At 38.1% G+C, this 25,735-nt stretch overlaps 1 protein-coding gene across 1 annotated transcript in view; it reads left to right on the top strand.

Annotated features, from left to right (window-relative positions):
- Nucleotides 1–25,735, top strand: part of LOC149840707 (protein PELOTA 1-like) — a 33,420-nt gene that overhangs the window by 5,534 nt on the left and 2,151 nt on the right. Inside the window, exons 11-13 of the mRNA XM_090004531.1 lie at nt 23,944–24,050; nt 24,808–24,880; nt 24,980–25,018. Coding sequence (XP_089860657.1) covers nt 23,944–24,050; nt 24,808–24,880; nt 24,980–25,018 — 219 coding nt within the window. The remainder of the gene's footprint in view (nt 1–23,943; nt 24,051–24,807; nt 24,881–24,979; nt 25,019–25,735) is intronic.

The raw sequence follows: 25,735 nt of genomic DNA, 5'->3' as shown, positions 1-25,735 counted from the left end.
TTCGCACTGCATCAGATCTAGCATTACCACACCCGATTTTTATTTCTTGACGTCGTTCTTCTCCTCCATATCTACACGTCATCTCTTTACAATACCTATGCACACGTGAAACAGATTGAAATCTGTCCACGTTGTAGGTTTTCATTATTGGATGAGCACGCGTGAAACAGATTGAAACCTGTTCACGCTGCATCAACCCCTTTTATTAATGTCAGATCTGTTTTGATTATCAGATCTGGTTTGTCCTTTGCCCAAACTGAATTCTTTACCCTAGTTTTTTTTGACGTTACTTCTATTCCTGGATGCCTAACCAATCTTGACGTCAGCAGCACATCTGTTTCGATTTTAATTAAATCAGACTGCTGTCTTGTTTGGCCTTTCCAGAATTCTAGGCAGCATCAACACATTTGGGAATTTTTGATTATCTGCAACTAGCTTGTCCTCCTTTAAAAAAAAAGGACGAGCTTGCTGAAATCTCTGATATTGCTGCACTTGTTGTTTTGTATTGATCTTTCTTCGTGCCCTCTCCTTTCCTCATGGATTCTCCTTCTCTACCATCAAGTTTTCTTGGTCAACTCATCTCTGAAAAACTGAACAACTCGAATTAGTTGACCTAAGAGGCAGATTTTGCCTTTTATCAAGAGCCTGGATCTCTCTGGACACCTCGATGGGACACTTTATGCACTGCTAGAGTTTGTGATGCAGGAGGAGCGAGATGATAAAGGGGAAGTTTCCGACAAATTGATTTACAATCCAGAATTTGGGACATGGAGGAGAAAAGATCAAGTAGTCGTTGCTTACATCACCTCTACTCTTTCTCAAGAGGTCTTAGTGGGCATTTTCGATGAATGCTCAACTATGGAGTTATGGCAGAGGTTGACGCAAACTTATTCACAGATTTCAGAGGCCAGAATCCTATATTTAAAGAAATAATTCCAGCTCTTGAAGATAGAAAACTTGTCACTTATAGAGTACATGAACAAAGTCAAGACCATCACTGATCAACTGGCTATGGTGGGTTGCGAAATTCCTGACAAAGAAAAGGTTCAATAGGCATTGAATGGTCTTGGATCCAATTATCACATGCTGGTCACCTCCCTCCTATGTCTCCCTTCATTGCCAAGTTTTGAAGATCTTCGCGCGAAGTTATTGCAATATGAAGTTACCATTAGAGGAGAGGAAATGACCCTGAACTCCAGTAACCATGATGTATTGGTTATAAGGATGATGTCAGGAAGAGGACGTGGAGGCTTTCGAGGTGGACGTGGACAGAGAAGGAATAGTCAAGGAGGACGAGGATTGTTGCCCATGCCCAACATGTCACCTAGCTCCTTCCCAGGGAACCAGAGCTCTAGGAATATACTGACATGTTTTCAATGCAACAAAGGGGGGCACATCAAAGCCAATTGTTGGTACAACTCACAGAATAAAGGAAAATTTAATGGTGCAGGATCATCTCACAGAGGAAGAATAGGAGAAGACTCGAAGGATGATGAAAAGGATAATGTGAAGAATCTTTTGATATCTGCTCTTTCAGGTTTAAGCTTCAAGTAGAATGAGCAAGGAACCTCGTACATTGATTCTGGGGTTGCAACACATATGACAGGTGATGTCGGTAAGATTTCAAAACCTATTCCTTATCGTGGAAAATTTCCTATTAAAATTGGAGATGGTACCCTTCACTCTATATCTTATACTGGAAATGTTAACCTTTCACTCCCTAATTCTTCCTTAAATTTGTCTAATGTCTATCATTCTCCCAGTATTATCAAGAATATTGTTTGTCTCTAAACTTGTTGATGATACTAATTCTTTCGTTGAATTTACTACTTCTGTATGTGTCAAGGATCTTCTCACGAAGAAGACGCTCGTTGAAGGAGAACGATAGGGAAACATGTATGTCCTCAAGGAATCTTCTTCTTATGTTCGTGGTGCTTCATCAAATTCGTCGGTCATTCAGCCAGTCCAGCTAGTATCGTCCAAAGATTGTTTTAGTTTATCTCAGTGTAATAAGCCAGAGATTTGGCATTGTCGTTTGGGTCATTGTAATAGTTTATTTATTAAGAAACTTGTGTTGAGTGAACTTGTTCCAGAGTCTAGTCTGAGTGTTGAGTATGATACTTCACTTTGTTTCAGTTGTCAACTATGTAAGAGTCATTCTTCCTTTTAATTCAATAAATCAAAGAGCTTCAGTGCCATTTAAAATTGTCTATTCTGATGTTTGGGGACCTGTCCTACAATCTTCTTTATCTGGTAGTCGCTATTACGTTAACCTTTATTGATAGCTATTCCAGATATACTTGGATTTATTTTATGAAACATAAATCTGAGGTGTTCAAACTCTTTTGCTCATTTTTCGCTTTAGTCTATGATCAATTCTCGTCTAAAATTCAACATTTCCAATGTGATGGAGGATGCGAGTATTTATCAAAGGAATTTACCGAATTTCTCTAAGATAATGGAATAAGTCGTCGTATATCTTGCCCACATACACCACAACAAAATGGTGTGGCGAAAAGAAAACATCGGCACATTGTAGAAAGTGCCTTGAGTATGTTGCATGACACTCACATTTCCGTGAGTTTATGGACGGAAGCTTTCCACTCAACTGTGTATATCATAAATCGTCTACCCATGAGATTGCTAGAGAACCAATCTCCTTATTTTGCACTTTTCGAGATTCAACCTGATTATAATGAATTACGAGTGTTTGGTTGTATATGTTATGTTCATATTGATAGCTCTCAACGTGATAAGTTTCAGGACAAAGCATGCATGTGCAAATTTGTTGGATATGCTGATCAATACAAAGGGTATCAATGCTATGACCCCACTGTTAGAAGCTATGTTTGCACCAAACCTGATCATCAACAGAGAAAAGAAAGAGAAGAAGAAAGGTAGAAGAAGAAGAAAACTTAGAGTCATTGGGGCTGCACAGGTTCACGATATTTCACTTAACTTAATCGTGACCTGGTTTAATGTATTTAAGCATTAGGTTACAAGGCAGTACATTTATGGACATGATTGTCCTACAACAAATTATAATATTACATCCGTACCCCAGTAAACACGTCAATGCGCAATCCCAGTTTGGGTCTGGGTCAAACCCAAACTGGGTCCAGCACTACACTATACTTAATATCCTCCCTCAAGTTGTGCATGATCTTGAACCATGGACAACTTGTTCTTCAAGAACCAAAATCTGTTTTTCGTCAAACCCTTTGTAAATAAATCTGCCACCTGGTCTTCTGTAGGAATGAAATAAGGCTCAATCTCTTTGTCTTCAACCTTCTGTCAAATTAAATGCTGATCTATCTCAATATGTTTTGTCTTGCTGTGAAAAATAGGATTAAAAGATATATTAATGTCACTTTGATTGTCACACAATAAGATAGATTTGGAGATCTGTTCCTCCAATTCATTCAACAAATGTCTTGTTCAAGTAGCTTCAGCAGTTGCAGCAGCCATTGAGCGATATTCAGCCTCAGTACTTAATCTAGCTACTGTTTTTTGTTTTCTACTGCTCCAGGATACTAGGTTTTCCCCAAGAAAGATGCAATATTCGGAAACCGACTTCATTTCATCAGGATCTCCTGCCCAGTCCGCATTACTGTAGATCGTGACATCATGCATGCTTCCTCTTTTCCAACTTTTCTTATATACCAACCCATCTCCAATGGTACCTTTTAAGTACCTCAACAGTCTCTTGACTGCATCCATATGCCATGTTCGTGGCTCATGCATGAACTGCCACCAATGTTGTGAAAAGGGTTGAGGCGTAGCGAGGCGCTCCACCAAAATCTGAGGCGAGGCGTAAGCCTCGAGGTGTAAAGCGTAAGCTTCAATTTAAAAAAAAAAAACTTAAAAAAAACTATAAAAAATATCTAAAATCATAAATAAATAAAAAATTCTTTATTGATGAAGCAACAACCAACAAAAAATAAAAAATCTCAAATAAATACTGAAAAAACATACTTGAACTTTGCCACTAAGTAATGAATGATCAAAACATACTTGAACTTTGCCATTGGGTTCTCCACCAAAGAATGGTAGTCCCTAACAAATGCTGGCATGTGTGTGTGTGTGAGGTATACTTACATTGAGTATTGAATGTATTCAAAGGCAGTGGATGCTGGCAGAAAGCCATTCACATAAACCTTTTTGTTCTCGTTCTTCTTTTCTAAAATTCAGTCAAGGAAGCCAACTTGTTTTCAAGATCATCATGACTGTAAAGAGAGTACTTGCTAATTTACCATGAACTTTGTCAGTGTAGTGTAGTTTCTGTCAACTCGATAATATGACTGTTGTCATTGGATTCAACAGGAAGTTCTCAAAATTATGAGGAAAATGTTTCCTCTAATTTGTGAACCATGGGGGTGTATGGTGCACTTGAACACATTCCACAAGCATTCAGATGTTAATAAAGCAACACTGCCTCCAATGACGCTTTGTTCATTTTGTTCAAACTACACTGCCAATTTAGCATGAACTCAAGTATGTTGCACTCAAATATCTCATCATGCCTGTCAAGAAAACAATGTTTTTTGCACCCCTCGAAAGGCAAAATATCATGTCATACGTAAAGGGTTCAGTCATGGATAATCTCTAACAAGCTGAATCGACTAATCTCTAGCATGCAGAACATACAGACTTTAGACATAAATTACACAGGAATATGTGAAAGAATAAATTTTCTTTGAATGTAAACTTTGGAATTTATATATGAAAAAATAACACACTGCATCTCAGTTAGTAAAATGAAAATTGGGTCGCCCTTTACCCTTCTGAGATGCATTCAACTTGATACCGAGTTAGGAAGCAGCCACCGAGGGCTTAAATTCTTTTTTTTTTGAAAGGCAAGTTGGGGTTAGTCCGACCCAGTGTTATTAAAAATGCGCCTCAAGGCGCAAAAAGCGCGCCTCGCCTCAAGGCGAGGGCCTTTGTGCCTTGAGGCGCAGCATAAAAGCGTAAATACCCTAAGGCGTATGCCTCATACGCCTTAAGGCGTACGCCTCAGGGTGAGGCGCGCCTCAAAGTGAGGCGTAGACGCCTCAAATTTTTGGTCAAATGGGGGTCAAAGCACCCATTTGACTGAAAATTAGGGTTAATATATCGAGGGCCCTCATTCTCTGTTCGTTTCTCTGTGAGGCAAACAGTCTGCGTAAGCTCACCCAACAAGGGGGCATTTAGCCAATCCCTTCGACCTGGCTTGTGGCAGCAACAATAGGGTTGCTGCAGTTGTTGCCAGCGGCAAAAAAAAAGAAAAGAAGAAGAAGAAGAAGAAGAAGAAGAAGAAGAAGAAGAAGAAGAAGAAGAAGAAGAAGAAGAAGAAGGGGAGGAGGGCACTCACCTGCGCAGTGGGCGGCGACGTCGACTTTCTTGGTGGTGGTAGTGGAGTAGGCAGAGCAGAGAGAGGGATCTGAGAGGGAGCGTAGGGGTAAACATAGAGAGGAGTGAATGAGAGAGAGGATTGGGTTGAGCCCATTTGTTTTAAGAGGGTCGGTTAGAGTGTTTGGATCTGGGTTGAATTTAAGTGGGTCGAACCTTGATCCAAACCATCTTAAGAGAGGGGAAATCGGTTAATGAGGTCGGATTGGGTTGGGCCCATTTGGACCCAACTCAATCGGTTAATGCAATTGTGTTGTTATTTCAGATTGGATTGGTCATGTTGGATCCAAGATCCAGCCAAATTCTAAATACAACGGACCCAGCCAAAAATGAGTCTCACATTGAATAGCTTTGGGTTTGGGTCCAAACGGACCCAGCCAAATTCTAAATACAACACAATTGCATTGAATTGGAATTAGATCCAATCCAATCTCAATCCAATGCAATATAACGTAGAGATAGATTTTTAAAATGGATTTGGATTTGTATCCAAATCCAAAACCACACCTACACTATATATATATATATATCATCTACAGTTAGGTCTTTGCATGTCTTGACAATGAGTCCATATCCAATTCTAGACCCATAGTTCTTATCAATATGGACCTAGCTTGGATCCAACCTGTTTTAGAGATTGGATCTATCAAATGGATATGGTTTTATGACATTAAAGTTTTTTTGAGCGGTTCAGGTATCTTAAGAGATCTCGCTATATATATTCTTCTAAACCCGGATAGGGTTCATTGACAGGATCCAAGTCCTTGTTATGATGTTTCACAATTTTGGACCTATTACTGGATCCCAACACATTTAAAACTTTTTTATTCATAATTTTAGATATTTTTTAGTCTTTTTTAAGTTCAAAATTTTTTTTGAGGCTTACGCTTTACGCCTCGAGGCTTACGCCTCGAGGCTTACGCCTCGAGGCTTACGCCTCGCCTCAGATTTTGGTGGAGCGCCTCGCTATGCCTCAACGCTTTTCACAACACTGGTCCGACCCCTAACAGTTATACAATCTAGAGGAATAAAGAGAAGGAGAAGGGATAAGAAGAAGAAGAGAACCAGAGAAAAAGAGAAAAAACCAGAGATGAGAGAGAGTGTACCTGTTTTGAGGCTCCACCACGAGAGAGCAAGTATGCTGTGAGAGCCAAGAGGGAGAGACTACAACAACAACAACAACTACGCCTTCATCCCAAAACAATTGGGGTCGGCGATATGAACCAACAAAGAAAAACATTTTTTTCTCACCCCTCTCTATCTATTTTTTTTCTCACAGCAGTCTCTCCCTCTATGAATATGAACCAAGAGGGAGAGATTGCTGTGAGAAAAAATAGATAGAGAGGGGTGAGAAAAAAAAACCAAAATCACAACATAAAGGGTCGGGGGTGCTTTGTTTAAGCCCTATTTTTTGGTCAAATATGGGTTTTGACCCTCATTTGACCAAATGCTTCGAGGCGTGTACGCCTCATCTTGAGGCGTGCGCCTCAAGGCCTATGAGGCGCACGCTTCGAGGCTTTTGCTCTTTACACATGCGCCTCAAGGCATAAAGCCCCTCGCCTTAAGGCGGGATGCGCTTTTTGCGCCTTGTGGTGCATTTTTAATAACACTGACTGCGACACTTGATTGACAGAATAAACAATGTCAGGGCGAGTAAAGGTAAGATATTGAAGCATACCAACTACACTTCGATATCTTGTAGGCTCTGGGTATAAATCCCTATCCTGTGAACTGAGCTTTTGATGTAAGACACTCGGTGTAGACAAAGGCTTGCAATCTTGCATACCAAATTTCTTTAATAAATCTAGTGTGTATTTATGTTGTGTCAAGGTCAGGTAACCATCCTTCCTGTCTACCTCGACGCCAAGGAAATAACGCAAATCTCTCAAATCTTTCATCTTAAACCTTTGACTTAATAGTCCCTTTATTTCTTCAATGTGATTCATTGAATTCCCTGTAACTATAATATCATCAACGTATATCAACAACATGGTGGTTATGCCTTTATCCTTGAATATAAACAATGAGTGGTCTAAGAGAGATCTACAGAACCCATGCCTCTGTGTTTCTAAGGAGAAACTCTCAAACTACGAGCGTGAAGCCTGCTTCAAACCATATATGACTCTTTTTAGTCTGCATAGATATGTGCTTGGATCTCCCTCAACATATCCTAGAGGTTGTTCCATGTAAACTTCTTCCTTCAAGTCTCCATGAAGAAATGCATTTTTGACGTCTAACTGACTTAATGTCCATCCATGTTTGACGGCTAAAGACAGTATAATTCTTATTGTCCCCATTTTGACCACGGGACTGAAAGTCTCGTCATAATCTTGACCATATTCCTGTGTAAACTCCTTTGCAACAAGTCTTGCTTTGTATCGTTCTATAGTACCATCGGGTTTGTATTTGATTTTATAAACCCACTTGGAATCAATAACATTTTTGTTAGGAGGTCTGGCAACAATTTCCCATACCTGAGACAGAAAAAGTTGAAGATCCATAGAAAAATTATTGTAGCTGACCACCTGTCAATAGGATGTCTGATTCTATTCGAACTTCTCAGGTTTCCAACAGGCACATAAGTATCTGATCCAATGTGAGGAGCAGGGGGAGTACCTTTTTCTCTTCGCACATACACATACCCTTTAGATTTGTCGATAGGATGCGATTGTGGATCTACCCCTTCTTTAGTGTGTGAAGCTCCACCAACCTAATCACCAGATTGAGTTATGCATGCTTGACCTGAGTCAATATCATTTTGGTCAGCCGAATTTATTTCTTGAGTACACTGAGGTGAGCAATCACCATAAGCATCTGCAAACAATTCTGCATTCATCCACGGATGATAAACCTCTTCTCTGGGAAACCCTGGACATGTATTAAACGATACATTTCCAAGATTATTCTCATCAAACACAACATTCCTGGAAATCTTAACACGCTTAGTCATAGGGTCATAACACCGATAACCTTTATAATCATCAGCATATCCCACAAATCTACACTTGAAAGCCTTTGGTTGGAATTTATTCCTAAGAGAATCATCAATATGAACATAACAAATGCATCCAAACACACACAGAGCATTATAATCAGGTTGAATGTAAAAAAGAGAAGAGAATGGTGAACTATTTTGTAAAACTGTCATAGGCAGACGATTTATAATATAGACAGCTGAATGGAATGTTTCTGTCTACAGGCTAATGGAAAGATTACTATCATGCATCATGCTCATAGCCGTTTCATCAATATGTCTATACTTTCTCTCAGCAATCCCATTTTGTTGTGGCGTATGTGGACAAGACACTCTACGCTTTATTCCATTACTTTGGAGAAAATCAGTAAAATCCTTCGATGTATACTCACCACCTCCATCACAATGAAAATGCAGAATATTGGTAGAGAAATGGTTTCAAACAAAGGTATGAAAGTTGCGAAATATGGAAAAAGTTTCAGACTTATGCTTCATAAAGAATATCCAAGTATAACGAGAGTAGTTGTCAATAAAGATGAAATAATATCTACTGCCAGAAGAAGAGCATACGGGCGCAGGACCCCAAACATCTGAATAAACAATTTCAAAGGATCTTGAAGCTCTTTTATTTATAGAATCAAAAGGAAGTACATGACTTACGCATCTGACAATTGGGATACTTTTTATTACTATCCTCAAGAGTTAAACTTGATTTAGGAATTAATTTTCTTGATACAATTTTCTCAAGAAAAGAATAACTGCAATGACCAAGACGATCATGCCAAAGACTTGGCTTATTACATTTGGAAAGACTAAAAAAAACTCAGGACCTGACTTAGATGACTCAGACTGAAAGGACTTAGACTTCAATAAGGGCTTCAAGACAGAACTGGTACGCGTAAATGAATCTTCCTTGAAGATGTACTTATTTTCTTTTCGCTCTCCTTCAGCGAATGTCTCCCTTGTTTGAAGATCCTTGACATACACAAAAAAGAGAGTGGATTCAACATAAGAATGTGTATCATCAACAAGTTTGGACACAGAGATGATGTTCTTTTTTATGTTAGGAGCATGAATAACATTTGACAAATTGAGAGACGATTTTGACAGAGGAATGGTTGCATTACCAATGTGAGAAATGTGATGGTGAGATCCATCTCCAGTAACAATACTATTTTTACCAAAGTAAGGAACCAAGTTTGAGAGCTTACCAACATCGCCCATAACATGGGTCGTGAAAAGAAGCGTGTATTCACGACTGAGTTTGGATCTTATCCAAACCCAATTTGAGTTCAGCTAATTAGCACATGTTCATTAAAGGCATTAATGGCATATTGTAATTTACATTTTTTGTATGATGGGTATTTTCGTACCCTAGCAATTATAACAACATGTATTTAATGGGAAGCCCAATACCACAGTCGGCCATTGGGAAATTCTGCAGCTTTCTTGTCTCTCTCCCATTCGGTGCCTCCTCTTGTGTACGAAGCAGGGAACCACGATTTCTATCATGGTATCAGAGCAATAGATCCAAGCTTAAGGATCTTTTTATGACTGTCTTGTCGTCTTATTCTAAGGTATCGGTTTCTCTTATTCCTTTTATCTTTAAATCTTCGATTCATCTGAGATCTCTGTTGTCCCTCTTTCTTACTGCTCCTCTCTCAAGCCAACCTCTTTCTCCTATTTCCTAAAATCTGAAACTTCATGTTGCAATATTTTCTTCTCTCATTGTCTATTATTTTTCTGCCTGTCTATCACTCTTTCTTTCACATTGTTGCACGTGATCTTACCCATCCATTGCTAAAGCAATCACGCAAGATCAAATTTTGATCTATGCGTGATTTCAAAGGTTGAAAAGGATCACGTGAAACTCTTTTGCATATTAACGTAAGATCAGTTTCTGATCTGGACGAGATCCCAGACCAGTTTCATATGTTTTTGATCTTTCTCTTTTCTCAATACAGTTTCGGGTCCCCTTTTTTTGTTCTGTTTGCCTATTTCATCATAACTGTGAAAGGAAAACGAGTTATTTTCTAAATAACGTTTCTCTTACTGATTGGGTTTTATTCAGAATAGATTCTTTACTGCACAGTTCCGATTTTCTACCTCGGGTTTTCACTGTAAAAAAAAAAAGGCAGAATTCATTGATATTAAATTTCTGTTCTGAATTACATTAGAATTCAATAGTAGTTGGGTCCTTGCCATAAAGCCATTTTCTTGTTTCCTATTTCTTATTCCTTCTTGTTTTCGGTTTCAATAGAATATGGACTCATTTTCTCATTGTCAACCCGGCCTTTCCTCAAACTTTCTTAGTCAACTCGTGTCTAAGAAACTGAACAATTTCAATTTTCTAACTTGAAAACGACAAATCATACCATTCATAAGAAGTCAAGACCTTTCCGGACATTTGGATGGTTCTGTTCTTGTTCCTCCAGAATTCATACCACAAGAAGAAAAGAATGGTGAGAGAGATCTTTCTATTACCTATGTCAGAAATCCAGAATACGTATCCTGGATGAAGCGAGATCAGGCGTTGGTTGCCTATATCACTTCTACATTATCACAGGAAGTGCTTGTGGCAATTCCAAATGACAGCTCCGCAATGCAATTATGACATCGAATGGTTCAGACATATTCTCAAGTTTCTCATACCAGAATATTATTTTTGAAGAGAGAGTTTCAAATGTTGAGAAAGGACTCCATGACCATCATGGAGTACTTGAACAAAATGAAGACCATTACAGATCAGTTAGCAATCGTTGGATGTGCAGTTAGTGACAAAGATATGGTGCAACAAACTTTGAGTGGGTTGGGATCAGATTATCATATGATGGTTACTTCCTTACTGTGTTTGCCAGATTTACCTACTTTTGAAGATCTTCGTGCCAAGCTTTTGCAGTATGAGATGATCTTAAAGAAATTTTCTGAAGATACTCATTCTCAAGGTGGAGCACACACTGTTCTTGCCACAGGAATTGCCTATGGGCAAGGACGTGGTAGATATGATTTTCGAGATTGAAGGAGTCAAGAAAGAAATGGACAAGTCGTGGAATATTACCTACACCTAATATTCCTCCCAGTGGGCAAAGGCGAAGATCAATACCGACCTGTTTTCTATGCAATAAAAGGGGGCATATCAAAGCAAATTGTTGGTTCAATCCTCAAAATAAAGGTAAACAGTCAGAGACAAGCAAGGGGTCAGATAAATTGAAGAACAGTGACGAAGTCAAGGAGTTGTTACTCTCTGCTCTAGCTGAATTGAACTTAAAGCAAAATAATCAGGGCACTTGGTATGTCGATTCTGGTGGAGTCACTCATGTCACTAGTGATGTTGGTAAGCTCCTAACTCGTGTTCCCTATGCTAGTAAAAATAGTATAGTCACTGGAGATGGGTCTCACCATTGTATTTCTCACATTGGAAACTCTGTCATTCCTATGTCTACTTCTTCTCTTGCTCTCTCAAATGTCATTTATGCTCCGAATATTAAGAAAAATATTGTTTCTGTTTCTAAGCTTTTTGATGACATCAATGCCTTAGTTGAGTTTACTCCTTTTTTCTGTTCGTGTCAAGGATCTCCACACGAGGGAAATGTTCGCTGAAGGAAAGCGACAAGGGAATATGTACGTGTTTCAAGAGAATCCTTCCACTTTGAAGCTCGCATCATCATCTTCTTTAGTTTCTTTTAAAAATGTTTTGTCTTTCTGAGTGTAATAAGCCAAATCTTTGGCATGGTCGTTTGGGTCATTATAGTAGTCGTTTTATTGAAAAGCTTGTTTCTAGCGGTCTTATTCCCAAGTCAAGTATAGGTTTAAATGTCGATGATAAAAAATGTTCTAGTTGTCTTCAATGTAAGAGTCATGTCCTTCCATTTCATTCTATTAATAAAAGAGCTTTAAAGCCTTTTGAAATTATTTGTTCTGATGTTTGGGGTCCGGCTCCAGTTCCCTCCATGTCGGGTTTAAGGTATTATCTCATTTTTGTTGATAGCTATTCTCAGTATACATGGATTTTCTTTATGAAATGTAAGTCTGAAGCATTCAAGTTATTTCAGAATTTTCATTCCTTTGTTCAAAATCAATTCCCTGATAATATCCTTTGTTTCCAATGTGATGGAGGGGGTGAATTATCCTCAAATGACTTTATTAAATTTCTCCAGACAAATGGAATACGTAGGCAGGTGTCTTGCCCTCATACACCTCAACATAATGGGATTGCTGAGCACAAGCACCGCCATATTGTCGAAAGTGCCATGAGCATGATGCATGATAGTAACCTTCCAGTTACCTTCTGGGCAGAGGCCTTTCATTCAGTCGTTCATATCATAAATCGATTGCCCATGAATATTTTGGAAAACAAATCACCCTACCTTTCTTTACATGGTGTTCATCCAAATTATCATGATTTGCGAGTATTCAGGTGTGTATGTTATGTTCATGTTGACAGTTCAATGCGACACAAGTTTCAGGATAAAGCCTTGAAGTGCAGATTTGTGGGGTATGCTGATGATTATAAAGGGTACAGATGCTATGATCCCGTGAGCAAGCGTATCAAAATATCCAGGAATGTTGTATTTGATGAATTGAATTTTGATCACAAGATTGACACCCTTCCTGAAATTGAAGTTTATCACCCCTGGTTGAACTCTGACCTCTTCTCTAGTGTTGATGATGTTTGTCCTTCAGAATGTAATAAAAGAGATGAGGGAAACATGTCTAATGTTGTACAGACGACTCAGGAAAGTGTCATTTCAGATCCACTCTTGCCCCCCGAAAGGTATAAAGGCATTGTTTACTCTAGACGTGAGAAGGGGATTCTTCCTAATTCTAATCAAGAGATGAATTCGTCTTCTGCCTTTGTTTCATCCTCTGCTCCCAGAAGATCCACTCGACCCCGACATCCTATTGATAGATGGGTAAGTTATGAGAATTTCACTGTGGATTTTCAACTCTTCTTAACCTTTCTAGGTAAGGAAGATCAGCCCACGACTTTCTATCAAGCAGCAAATTCTAAGCGATGGATTGAAGCTATGAATGAAGAAATGGAGGCTCTTCATGAATGTGGCACTTGGGAGATTGTTCCCAGACCACATGATCGAAATGTAGTTGGGTCCAAGTGGGTGTACAAAATAAAGTATAAGCCAGATGATACTATTGAGCGATATAAGGCTAGGCTAGTTGCCAAGGAATTCACCCAGGAGCAAGGACAAGATTATGATGAGACCTTCAGTCCGGTTGTGAAAATGGGTACTATTCGAATCATACTATCATTGGCTATTGAACATCAGTGGATTATCAGTCAACTGGATGTAAAAAATGCATTTTTACATGGAACTCTAAAGGAAGAAGTGTACATGGAATAACCCACTAGGTATGCAGAAGGGAACTCCAGAGATTATGTGTGTCGATTAAAGAGAGCTATATATAGTTTGAAGCAAGCGTCTCGATCTTGGTTTGACATTTTTTCTCTTGAAATAGAGAAATATGGTTTTAGTCGTTCGCTTCTTGATCATTCTCTTTTCATATTCAAATGTAACGACACAATTACCTTATTATTGATATATGTAGATGACATAATCATTACAGGTAACTCTGGTGAACACATTGAGCAGGTCAAAGAACTCCTGAACCACAGGTTCAAGATGAAAGACCTTGGTAAACAACGATATTTTCTTGGAGTAGAAGTTGACAGAACTATTGAAGGCATGACACTTACCCAACATAATTATACTATTGATGTTCTCAGCAAAGCAGGTATGAAAGATTGCAAGCCTCTAAGCACACCCAGTGTACTTCATCCGAAACTCAGTTCTAGAGATGGCGATTTGTATGAAGATCCTACAGGATATCACAGGATAGTGGGGATGCTTCAATATCTCACTTTTACTCGCCCTGATATTGTCTATTCAGCTCACTTTTACTCACCCTGATATTGTCTATTCAGTTCATGCATAAATCGTGTATTGAACATATGAAAGCTGTTAAACGTATTCTTTGATATTTGAAGGGAACTATTGGGGATGGTCTTTTGTACAGAAAGAGTATGAATGAATATAACATGCATGAACTTCTTGTTTACACAGATGCAGACTGGGCAGGAGATCCAGATGAGCGTAGGTCAGTGTCGGGATATTGTATTTTCGCTGGCCTAAATCTTATCTCTTGGAGCAGTAGAAAACAAAGGGCTATTGCCAGATCAAGCACAGAAGGTGAATATAGATCAATGGCGGCTGCTACAGCTGAAGTAACATGAATTAGACATTTGTTGACAGAAGTAGGTGAATCAATATCTAAATGTATTCTCCTATGTGACAATCAAAGTGCCATCAACATGTCATTGAATCCTACTTACCACAGCTGTGCTAAGCATATTGAAATTGATCAACATTTTGTAAGACAGAAAGTCGAAGAGAAGGAAATTGAACCAGAATTTGTTTGGACTACTGATCAAGTTGCTGACTTGTTTACCAAAGGGCTTATCAAGGACCGATTCTGGATGTTGAAAGGCAAGTTGTTCATGGTTTAAAACCATGTACAACTTGAGGGAGGATGAAAAGAAGCGTGTACTCACGAATGGGTTTGGATCTTATCCAAATGCAATTCGAGTTAAGCTAATTAGCACATGTTCATTAAAGGCATATTGTAATTTACATTTGTTGTATGATGGGTATTTTCGTACCCTAGCAATTGTAACATGTATTTAATGGGAAGCCCAATACCACAGTCGGCCATTGGGAAATTATGCAGCTTTCTTGTCTCTCTCTCATTCGGTGCCTCCTCTTGTGTATGAAGCAGAGAACCACGATTTCTATCAGGTCGTTGCTCCTGAATCAACATACCATGATCCTTGATCATTCTGTTTTAAGTGTAATCCAGGCAATGCTGCCAGCAAAAGTTGTTTCACCTCCCCATCAGACTTGGTAACATTATCTTCCTTCTTGCTCTCAGTGTTTTGCAATTTGCCTTTATTTTGAGGATTAAACCAACAATTTGCCTTAATATGCCCCTTTTTATTGCACAGGTAACATGTCGGGACAACTCTTTGAGTTTGGCTCTTCGCATTAGAGTTGAACGACATATTGGGTGTGGGAAGCAAACCTGGACCTGCAAATCTACCACGACCTCTTCCTCCTCTGAAGCCATTTCCTCCACGACCACGACTGAAGGACAACCCAGTGGCTAAGACATCTTGGGAGTCAGATTGAGCACCAGAATCTGCAACGATGCCTTTTAATGACATTTCGTATTGTAGAAGTTTTGCCCAGAGGTCCTCAAATGTGGGAAGCACGGGCAAGCACAACAACGATATCACCAATACATGATAATCTGGGCCTAAACCGTTCAATGCCTGTCGTACTTTATCCTTGTCCGGCACTTTACATCCAATAATGGCTAGTTGATCTGTAATAGTTTTCATCTTATTCAAGTAATCCATGATAGATAGACCACCTTTCTTGAGAAGCTGGAATTCACGCTTGCGAAATAAAACTCTTGATTCAGATATCTGACAGTATGTCTGTGTCAACCTGTTCCATAATTCTATCGTTGTGCAGTCGTCGGGGATAGCAACTAGTACTTCCTGAGACAGGGTAGATGTGTTGTAGGCAATTAATGCCTGATCCTTTCTCATCCAAGAGACATAATCCGAGTTGCGTACAAGCTTAGTAGAAGCAACCCCTTGTGCGTCTATTTCCTCTTTTGCAATGAACTCTGGTGGGGCAGGTATTGATCTATCCAGATGACCAAAGAAATATTGGCTCCTGATAAAAGGAACTATCTGTCTCTTCCAAGTCAGGAAATTAGAATTATTTAACTTTTCATAAACGAGTTGGCTAAGAAAGCTTGATGACAAACCGGACTGGGTTGAAGAAGAATCCATGATTATGAGACACGTGAATATAAGGTAGAAAATACTCTAAGAGGAGATCAATGAAATGACTAATCAAACTGCAAGATAACGTGACTGTCTAAGTTCAGTCTAGAAGAGAACTGATTACAACAGAATTCGGATCTGCTGCCTTTTTTTTTGACATATATCAGATCACGTAAATATTCAAAATATCAATCCGATATTAATAAATCAAGCCACCTGATCATGCAGTGTTTGATTAGCATTAATAGGCTAAAAAAAAGTTTTTGCCTTATTCGATTAATGTGAACCAAGATCACGATAAATCGTGATTTCAGATGAATCAGCGATAAGTTTTGAGCTGAGGTGACACAGGAACAGATTCTAAAAGAGGAGAATCACGAGTTTTGATTGGGATATAGTATCGATCACGAGTTTTGATTCTAAAAAGGAGAATCACAAGGAACAGATGGGTTATAATTAGGGTTTCAAAGAGGAAACAAAATTTACAAGCTTTAAGATAGGTCACGAATAGGGTTTCAAACAGGTCTTTAAAAGGGGAAACACATGTTTCAGATGAAAACACGAAAACAATTTTAAGGGATAGAGACGAGAAAAAAATGGTTTGTCCTTTTTGGAAGAAAATACGATAGTATAGGTTGTGTAAGAGAGAGAAAAAAATAAAACAGAGAGAAGAATATTTTCCTGACCAAAAGCAGATTTTCTCTATGGTTGTACCTTTTGGGAACAATACCAAGCCCTAGATCCAACCTTTCTCTGATACCATGTTAGAAGTTGTGTTTGCACCAAACCTGATCATCAACAGAGAAAAGAAAGAGAAGAAGAAAGGTAGAAGAAGAAGAAAACTTAGAGTCATTGGGGCTGCACAGGTTCACGATATTTCACTTAACTTAATCATGACCTGGTTTAATGTATTTAAGCATTAGGTTACATTTATGGACATGATTGTCCTACAACAAATTCCAATATTACATCCGTACCCCAGTAAACACGTCAATGCACAATCCCAGTTTGGGTCTAGGTCAGACCCAAACTGGGTCCAGCACTACACTATACTTAATACCCACCACTCATCGCATCAGAGTCTCACGAAATGTTGTGTTTGATGAAACCATTGTTGAGGACTCAGGGAGTATAGATGGGCACAACAGGGTCGTTGAGTGGTATTAGCCATGGCTTGCTACTGAGTTACTTAACCAGATAGAGACGCATGATGTTCCCTCATGCCACACATCACCTGTTGAACAGAGTGAGACCGATGTAGAGCCTCAGATGGAAGGGTTGAGAAATGCGCAGGCTCCTAGCATGCCTACTTCAGATGCCGCAAAATTTCAAAGAGTCGTCTATGTACGACGAAACAAGAATAATGCTCAGCAAATTGATGTGCACCCCAGGCGGAATGGAAGAATTCGCCACCCTATTGAGAGATGGGTCAGTTATAACAACTTCTCTATGGACCTGCAATTATTAGTTTCTCAGATTGAAAAGCAAGATGAACCCGGCAATTTCTCGCAGGCATACATGTCAATCAAGTGGATTGAGGCTATGAATGAGGAGATGAAAGCTTTGCATGAATGTGGAACTTGGGAGATTGTTCCTAGACCCTCAGACAAAAATGTTGTAGGTTCTAAATGGGTCTATAAGATCAATTATAAACCTGATGGATCCATTGAACACTACAAGGCGAGACTTGTAGCCAAAGGCTTTACTCAAGAATACGGGAAAGACTATGATGAGACTTTTAGCCCTGTGGTCAAAATGAAAACCATTCGATTAATTTTATCTTTGTCGGTTCAGTATGAATGGACTCTCAGTCAGCTTGATGTCAAAAATGTATTTTTTGCATGGCAGTCTGAAAGAAGAAGTGTATATGGAGCACTCCCCTGGTTATGCAGAACACAGTCCCAACACCCATGTTTGTAAATTACGAACAACCATCTATGGGCTAAAGCAGGCCTCTCGTTCTTGGTTTGATAGCCTCTCTGTCGAAGTTCAACGACATGGGTTCATTCGATCTCACCTCGATTATTCTCTATTTATCTTTCGAGATCGTTAGGTCAGTATTTTATTTCTCATATATGTAGATGATATTATCATTACTAGGAATTTTGATGAACATATATAAGCTACAAAAGCTCTCCTGAGTCGAAAGTTTAAGATGAAAGATTTGGGGGTTCTACGTTATTTCTTAGGGGCTGAGATAGACCGGCAGGATAGATATCTTGGATAAGGCAGGTATGAAGGATTGTAAACCTCTATCCACTCCCAGTGTATTGAATCATAAGCTCAGTGCTCAGGATGGGGAGGCATATGAAGATCCCAGACAATATCGTAGCCTTGTGTATGCTTCAATATCTCACTTTCACTAGACCAGACATTGTGTATGCAGTAAATCAAGTCTCGCAATTCATGCATGATCCACACACAGAGCATATGAATGCTGTCAAGTGAATCCTTCGATACTTAAAGGGAACACTTGGGGATGGCTTAGTCTATCATCAATCTAAGACTAAAGGAGAGCAACATCGACTAATTGTATATGCAGATGCTGATTGGGCTGGAGATCCAGATGACAGAAGGTCAGTTTCTAGGTATTGTGTTTTTATTGATGGAAACTTAATAGCATGGAGTAGCAAGAAACAACGTGCAGTTGCACGATCCAATACTGAGGCCGAGTATCAGTCTATGGCAGCAGCTACAACAGAGGTTACATGGCTGAGGCATCTTTTGGTAGAATTAAGAGAAACTATTCTACCCACTACTCTTTTATGTGATAATCAGAGTGCCATCCAGATTTCTTTCAACCCCGTTCATCACAGCCGTACAAAACATATAGAGATTGATCAACATTTTATTCAGCAAAAAGTAGAAGACAGGGAAGTTGAACCAGCCTATATTCGAACGGCTGATCAGGTGGCGAATTTGTTTACTAAAGATCTTACCAACTAACAATTTTGGTTCTTGAAGAGCAAGTTGTCCATGGTGCACGACCATCCACAACTTGAGGGAGGGTATTGAGACTGGGTTGTTTTACCCATTATGGGTTTGGATTTAGACCCAAAACCTATATATTAATCCAAACTTCTCTGTATTGTTTATATTGGGTCTGGAATTGATGTAATATAGTGTAATATTCAGACCCAATCCAGTTTACAATATAAATATAACATATAGGGCACGATCCCAGTATGAAGGATCATACCATCTGTTGCAGCCGCCTCTCTCTCTCTCACAATCATCTCCATCCTTGGCATCAACCGAACATTGGTGGACGAATTTTAACAGTTCTCCATTTGGTATATCCACTTTTGAAGGTAGTCTTAATTTGCAGGGACATGAATACTTCAATTTCGTTGTGTTTGATTTTAAATTTTAATCCGTTGAACCTAAGAACAGATGGATGTACTCTTTTTAATCTGTCGAGGAATTTGGCGAGGTCCTTCATGTGGTTAACATCTGCATACATGTGGGTGCATGCATTTTGAACCTGAAAGCGCAGATGAAACGTGGTTTTTATCCATTGCTTGTTTGATGAAATAGATATCCACATTGGAAACCATTAATACTTTGAAAATATTCCCAACTTTCACGTTAACTATTGAAGTTTGAGTCTCTCTCTCTCTCTCTCAATTTTATGCTAAAAGATGTTGCAACAAGGCAGGCCTGCCAATATATAACAAATGATCTAATTTCTAATTCCAAACTAATATTGGATTTTAATTGGTTATATGAGGAAAACTATAACAATTATTAAAATGATTGTTAGGACTTAGGAGGGTTATTGTTGTAAAAGTGGTTTATGTGTGGTTAACAGGTCCATGAGAACAATTATGGTAGGGCCATATATCACAGATGGAGATGTATGAAAACTCGAGATTCTGAACTGGTAGAGCAGTTTCTTGATTCAACCACATGTATTTGAAATTATTTTGCTCAAAGGTTGGCTAAAAGGTTTTCTGTAGGAGGTTATATAATATCACTGTCATCGATATCGCCGATATATTGAAAATATCATGATATTATTGGCTATTTCAGGGTAGTCGATAATATCAGGAATATATCGCGATATTTTCAAAATATCACAGGGACAAAATATCATGATATTATGCAGTAATATCACGATATTTTGGGAGAAAACTCCTTTTTTTAATTTTAAGTTTTCATTTCCTATTTTTTTGTTTCCTTTATATTTTAGATCGTAATTTTAGATCTTAGAATTAAACAATGTCGCAAAAAGGATAGACATAGGATAGATCCTAGAATTAAGTGGTGGGCACTGAAAGGAGCTAAACAAGGAATGTTTGTAGAGCAGGTAGTTAAGGAAGTTGATTGATGTCTCGAGGAGGATTCAGAATCAATGTGGAATAAGATAGCGGGTGGCATGAGAAAGGTGGCTAAGGAGGTATTGGGTGAGTCTAAAGGTGGTGCACCGCTAGGTAAGGATACATCGTGGTGGAACGAGGATAGAGTGTTATAGAAATCTAAGTAAGAATCGTGATAATGAGAATTTGGAGAAGTATATGATAGTAAAGAAGGAAGCTAAAAAAGTAGTTCGGAACGCGATGGATAAGGTATATAAGGAGGTTTATGACAATTTGGATACCAAAGAGGGCGAGAAGGATATTTATAGGCTTGCAAAAATGAGAGATAGGAAATCGAGGGATCTGGGTATGGTTAGATGTATCAAAGATGAAACGCAAAGGGTTTTAGTCAAAGATGAGGAGATCAAGGAGAGATGGAAATATTATTTTGATAAGTTATTTAATGAAAGTCATGCTCAGGATCTTGGAGACTTCTCCATTCCTTTTCATGAGATGAATCGTGACTTCATGCGCAAGATTCAAAAGAAAGAAATTGCAGAGGCTTTGAAGAAAATGAAATCAGGAAGGGCAGTTGGCCTAGATGGTATACCTATCGAGGCTTGGAAATGCTTGGGAGAGAAAGGTTTAGAATGGTTGACAAATCTTTTTAACAAGATTTGGCGGACAAATAAGATGCCTAATGAGCGGAGGAAGAGTACTTTGGTGCCTCTATATAAGAATAAGGGTAATATACAAGATTGCAAAAACTATCGTGGTATAAAACTCATGAGTTATACTATGAAACTTTGGGAGAGGGTGATTGAGTCTAGGTTGAGGAAGGTTGTCATGATATCGGAGAATCAATTTGGTTTTATGTCTGGAAGATCAACTATGGAAGCTATACATCTTCTTAGACAACTTATTGAGAGGAATAGAGAGAGGAACAAAGATTTGCATATGGTTTTTATTGATTTGGAGAAGGCATACGATAGAGTACCTAGGGACGATCTCTGGTGGACAATGATGAAGAAAGGTGTTTCTCTCAAGTACATTAGTATAATTAAAGATATGTATGAAGGAGTAGTAACCAATGTCCGCACTTGTGGAGGGGTGACAACCAATTTTCCTATAACGGTTGGGTTACATCAAGGATCTGCTTTAAGCCCTTTCCTATTTGCTATAGTGATGGATGAGCTTACGAGATCAATTCAAGAAAATGTGCCGTGGTGTATGTTGTTTGCTGATGATATTGTTTTGATTGATGAGTCTAGAGTTGGGGTTAATGCTAAGTTAGAATTATGGAGACAGACATTAGAAGCAAGAGGTTTTAAGTTGAGTAAGAGTAAGACAGAATACATGGAATGTCGGTTTAGTAAGCAATGAAGTAGTGATGGGAGTGTAGTGAAGCTTGGTGAGCAAGAAATACCGGTGGATGATTGTTTCAAATATTTGGGATCTATCATTCAAAAGTATGGAGAAATTGATGGAGATGTAAATCATAGGATAAAGGTTGGGTGGATGAAATGGTAGAGTGCAACTGAAGTGTTGTGCGATCGTAGAATGCCATTGCGGTTGAAGGGAAAGTTTTATAGGACGACTATTAGGCCCACTTTACTATATGGTACAGAATGTTGGGCTGCCAAGAGACATCATATTCAAAAAATGAGTGTAGCTGAGATGCGTATGCTGAGATGGATGTGTGGAAATACAATAAAAGATAAGATTCAGAACGAGGAGATACGTAAGAAGGTAGGCGTTGCACCCATTGAAAATAAGATGAGAGAGAATCGTTTACGGTGGTTTGGACATATTCGGCGAAGGCCTAATGATGCTCCAGTTAGAAGGATGGAGAAATGGGAAAATATATTAGTTAAAAGAGGTCAGGGTAGGCCTAGGAAGACATGGATGGAGGTGATAGGAAAGGATATGAATGCTTTGAACCTCACCGAGGACATGGCATTGGATAAAAATGATTGGAGGAGAAGGATTCATGTGGAAGACCCAGAATGATTTTTTTTTTTGGTTCATATCGCCGACCCCAATTGTTTTGGGATGAAGGCGTAATTGTTGTTGTTGTTGTTATATTTTAAAACCTTTAAAACATGTTTCTTTATATTTTTGGAAGAAAAATAATGCAAAACTTATTATTTTCTTAGCTTTTTTGTTGTTATTTATAATTTTTCAATTTTTCTAACTCCCAAGATATTCCTGAGATTTATCAACTTTTGAAAATCTCTCCAAGAAATACCCTTGCTGAGAAATTACCTTTAACAATGTAGGTGGCCCGGTGGTTACCCATGTGGTCAGTGGGGTCCTGTGTCAAGCTAAAGGCCCAGGATTGAATCCTGTTGGCGCATGGGTGCTGCCATTGCTTTACCATGGTTGGTGCACGTAAGGCTGGGTGGCTGTGTCCTTAATCAGGAGTTTTGCCTCATGGAGGCTGGCCCTTTAAGTGTCCCAGTTCTCGGTGAGCGTTTTCCTTCATCTCCATAAAAGAAAAACATCAACAAAAAATTTCTTTTAGTGCACAAACCGTTATTTTAATGAATTTTTAGTAAATTGCAGCATATGACATCTGACATTTACTTTATCAGTTTATCTGTATGAACAACATTAGTTAAAACTCTGATCTATTTCATTGTCTAATTATCTATTTTAAAACTCAATCAAGATCAACACTCTGATAGGAGATTAATATATCTGATTCTTAATAGTAAAAACACTTGTTCCTTAGTTATCATTAGTGCAATTCTCTCTAACAAACGGGTGGTTTGACAAATTAACTAAAGACTAGAAACAAAAGTATGCATACGGCATTATACAAGAGTTAAAAGCAGGAAATATATTAGTTTTAATTGGCTCTTGTATACTCTCGACTGTGCAAAATAAAGTTCCTTTATTTAGTGGAAAATTTCTAAGACATCCGATTGTTGGCTTGGAATCTTGACATACTGAGCACTGGTAAAAGAAAGGAGCAAGTCAATAAATTTCAGTGAAAAGTAGAAAACTTTTGACGAGAATTGGTCAAAATATTCCATTATCCTTGTTGTATCATATGGCAAAGTGACCATCAATTACTTAGAAAGTGCTGGTTTTGGTTAGGCTATTTTACTAGATCATGTTAGGGTTAAAGTTGACATGACTTTACCCTTGGGACATGTTTTCTTTTTCTTTTTCCATGGTTTTTTTTTTGTTGATGCATGCTTGCTTTCTTTTAATGCTTTGTTGAATGAATAGTGCACTCGTGAAAATTGTCATTGATTGCTTTGATCTTTTTTTCTCCCCCATTGTCATGCAATTCAAATGCCTCTTGTTGAATAATTAAAAAACTTAATTTGCATCTTGTCAAATATCATGGCAAATTTATCCTTTTCTTTTTATGTGCATGTAAAACTTACACTTTGCTATCTCAGGATCAATTTCATAATTTCTTACTATTAGAGGCTGAAAGACAACAGCTGAGGTCGATAACTGACAACAAGTCCCGCATTCTTCTAGCGCATTCAACTTCTGGCTACATGTTTGTGAACAAATTGATGCTTTATTTACTTCTAGTTATGTTTGTGAACAAATTGATGTTTTGTTTACTTCTAGTTTAGATTTGTCTTTCTAGGTTAAGTTTTACTCCTTTGTGTCATATTTTTCTTGTTCATTTACTGAAACACCATGTGGTTCTATGCATTCACGTGTAGGAGTTGATAAGTTAAAACCTTAAGCTTCCATATACAACACCATAAATAGAGTTGCCAAATCTTATTCTACAAATCAAATAAGGCTGTCAAGTGACTGTATCTGATTGAGTCCAATCCAGTTCTATCCACCACATCATGTCTCCAAATTGGACAAGGTCAGATCAGTTCTGTTGTGATGATTGGTCGCTAGAGTCTCATAAATGATCATGTGATTTTAATATCACATGGACAGTGTCTGTGATTGTGTTGATGTACAGCTGGCCAGGATACATAAGTGAATAAAAGATAAGCAGCCCCATGAGTGTTAAAGCTCGTCTTTTATAGTGCTCTGTGTGTACACTTGTCTTTCATTTAGTGCTTTTATTCATATAAATAATATGTATTTTTCAATAAATTGGTTTGTTCATGTTTAGAAAAAATGAACATTCAATGCTATTCACAGGTCCAATCAATCAAATCTCTTTTCTATGATCTTTATATCCATTGTTCATGACAACTTTTTGATGTTTGTAGATTTCCATGAGAACTAACAATTCAAGCGACAAATAAATTCTCTTGTTCTTAATTTCGTTTTTATATTAATAGGCATAGTTTGAGAGAAGTTCTGGATGCCCCAAATGTTATGTCAATGATCAAGAATACAAAGGCTGCCCAGGAGGTACTGGAGAAGAGATCTTACCAGAAGTTACTGTTTGCTTTGGATTATTTGGCTGATTCATCGTTGACCTTGTGGTTGTTTTGACCTTTATTTTTCTAGGTTCGAGCGCTCAAGGATTTCTTCAATATGCTTTCAAATGTTAGTTCTGAACTTTAGATACTTGTGGTTTATCTTTTAATTTGACAGTCTTTATTAGAATATCATTGATATATTTCATTTGCATAATCTGTTAAGCAACATTTTCTTATCAACAATGTCCAATATGATTTTTTTTTCTTTTGCAGTTTGTTGAAGATGAATTGTTATGGAAACTTTAGTTTCATGTCTGTTAAATAATGTAACTCGTGCCTTTCATCATATTTATGATAGAATTCATGCATCCTTTTTGTCAGGATTGGTATATCGTCTTGGATGTATCAAACACATGATTCTTGTTACGGAGAAGGGTTTTGCATGATTGATATGTTATGAACAAGAGCATCAATATGACAACATTTCTCTTGCTCGTTTCTATATCATCTTTGTGTATTATAATAACTTGGTTTCTAGCCGTTGTCTGCTTTATTCGTTACTTGTTAACTTGTTAGTTTTTACATGGTTCATGACTTCATGCATCATAATTGATAGCTTATCGGTTCATGCTTCATTCATAAAGTACTACAAATTGAAAATTTATAACTATTTTCTTTGCTTAAAATTTATTTAGATTTCACTTCATGTAATCTTCTTTTTTCTTTCTTTTTTTCCTTCAAGTTTTATTGACAAAGTGCCTTACCAATATTATCACAAATCACAATTATTGATACTGGTACTATAGTACATTAATTGTGTGCATGTGTCTGTGCACATGCATGC

Source organism: Nuphar pumila, chromosome 4 (genome assembly GCF_984573655.1).
Source record: "Nuphar pumila chromosome 4, dmNupPumi1.hap1.1, whole genome shotgun sequence".
NCBI classification, from domain to species: Eukaryota; Viridiplantae; Streptophyta; class Magnoliopsida; order Nymphaeales; family Nymphaeaceae; genus Nuphar; species Nuphar pumila.
This window is presented reverse-complemented; position numbering and strand designations above follow the sequence as displayed.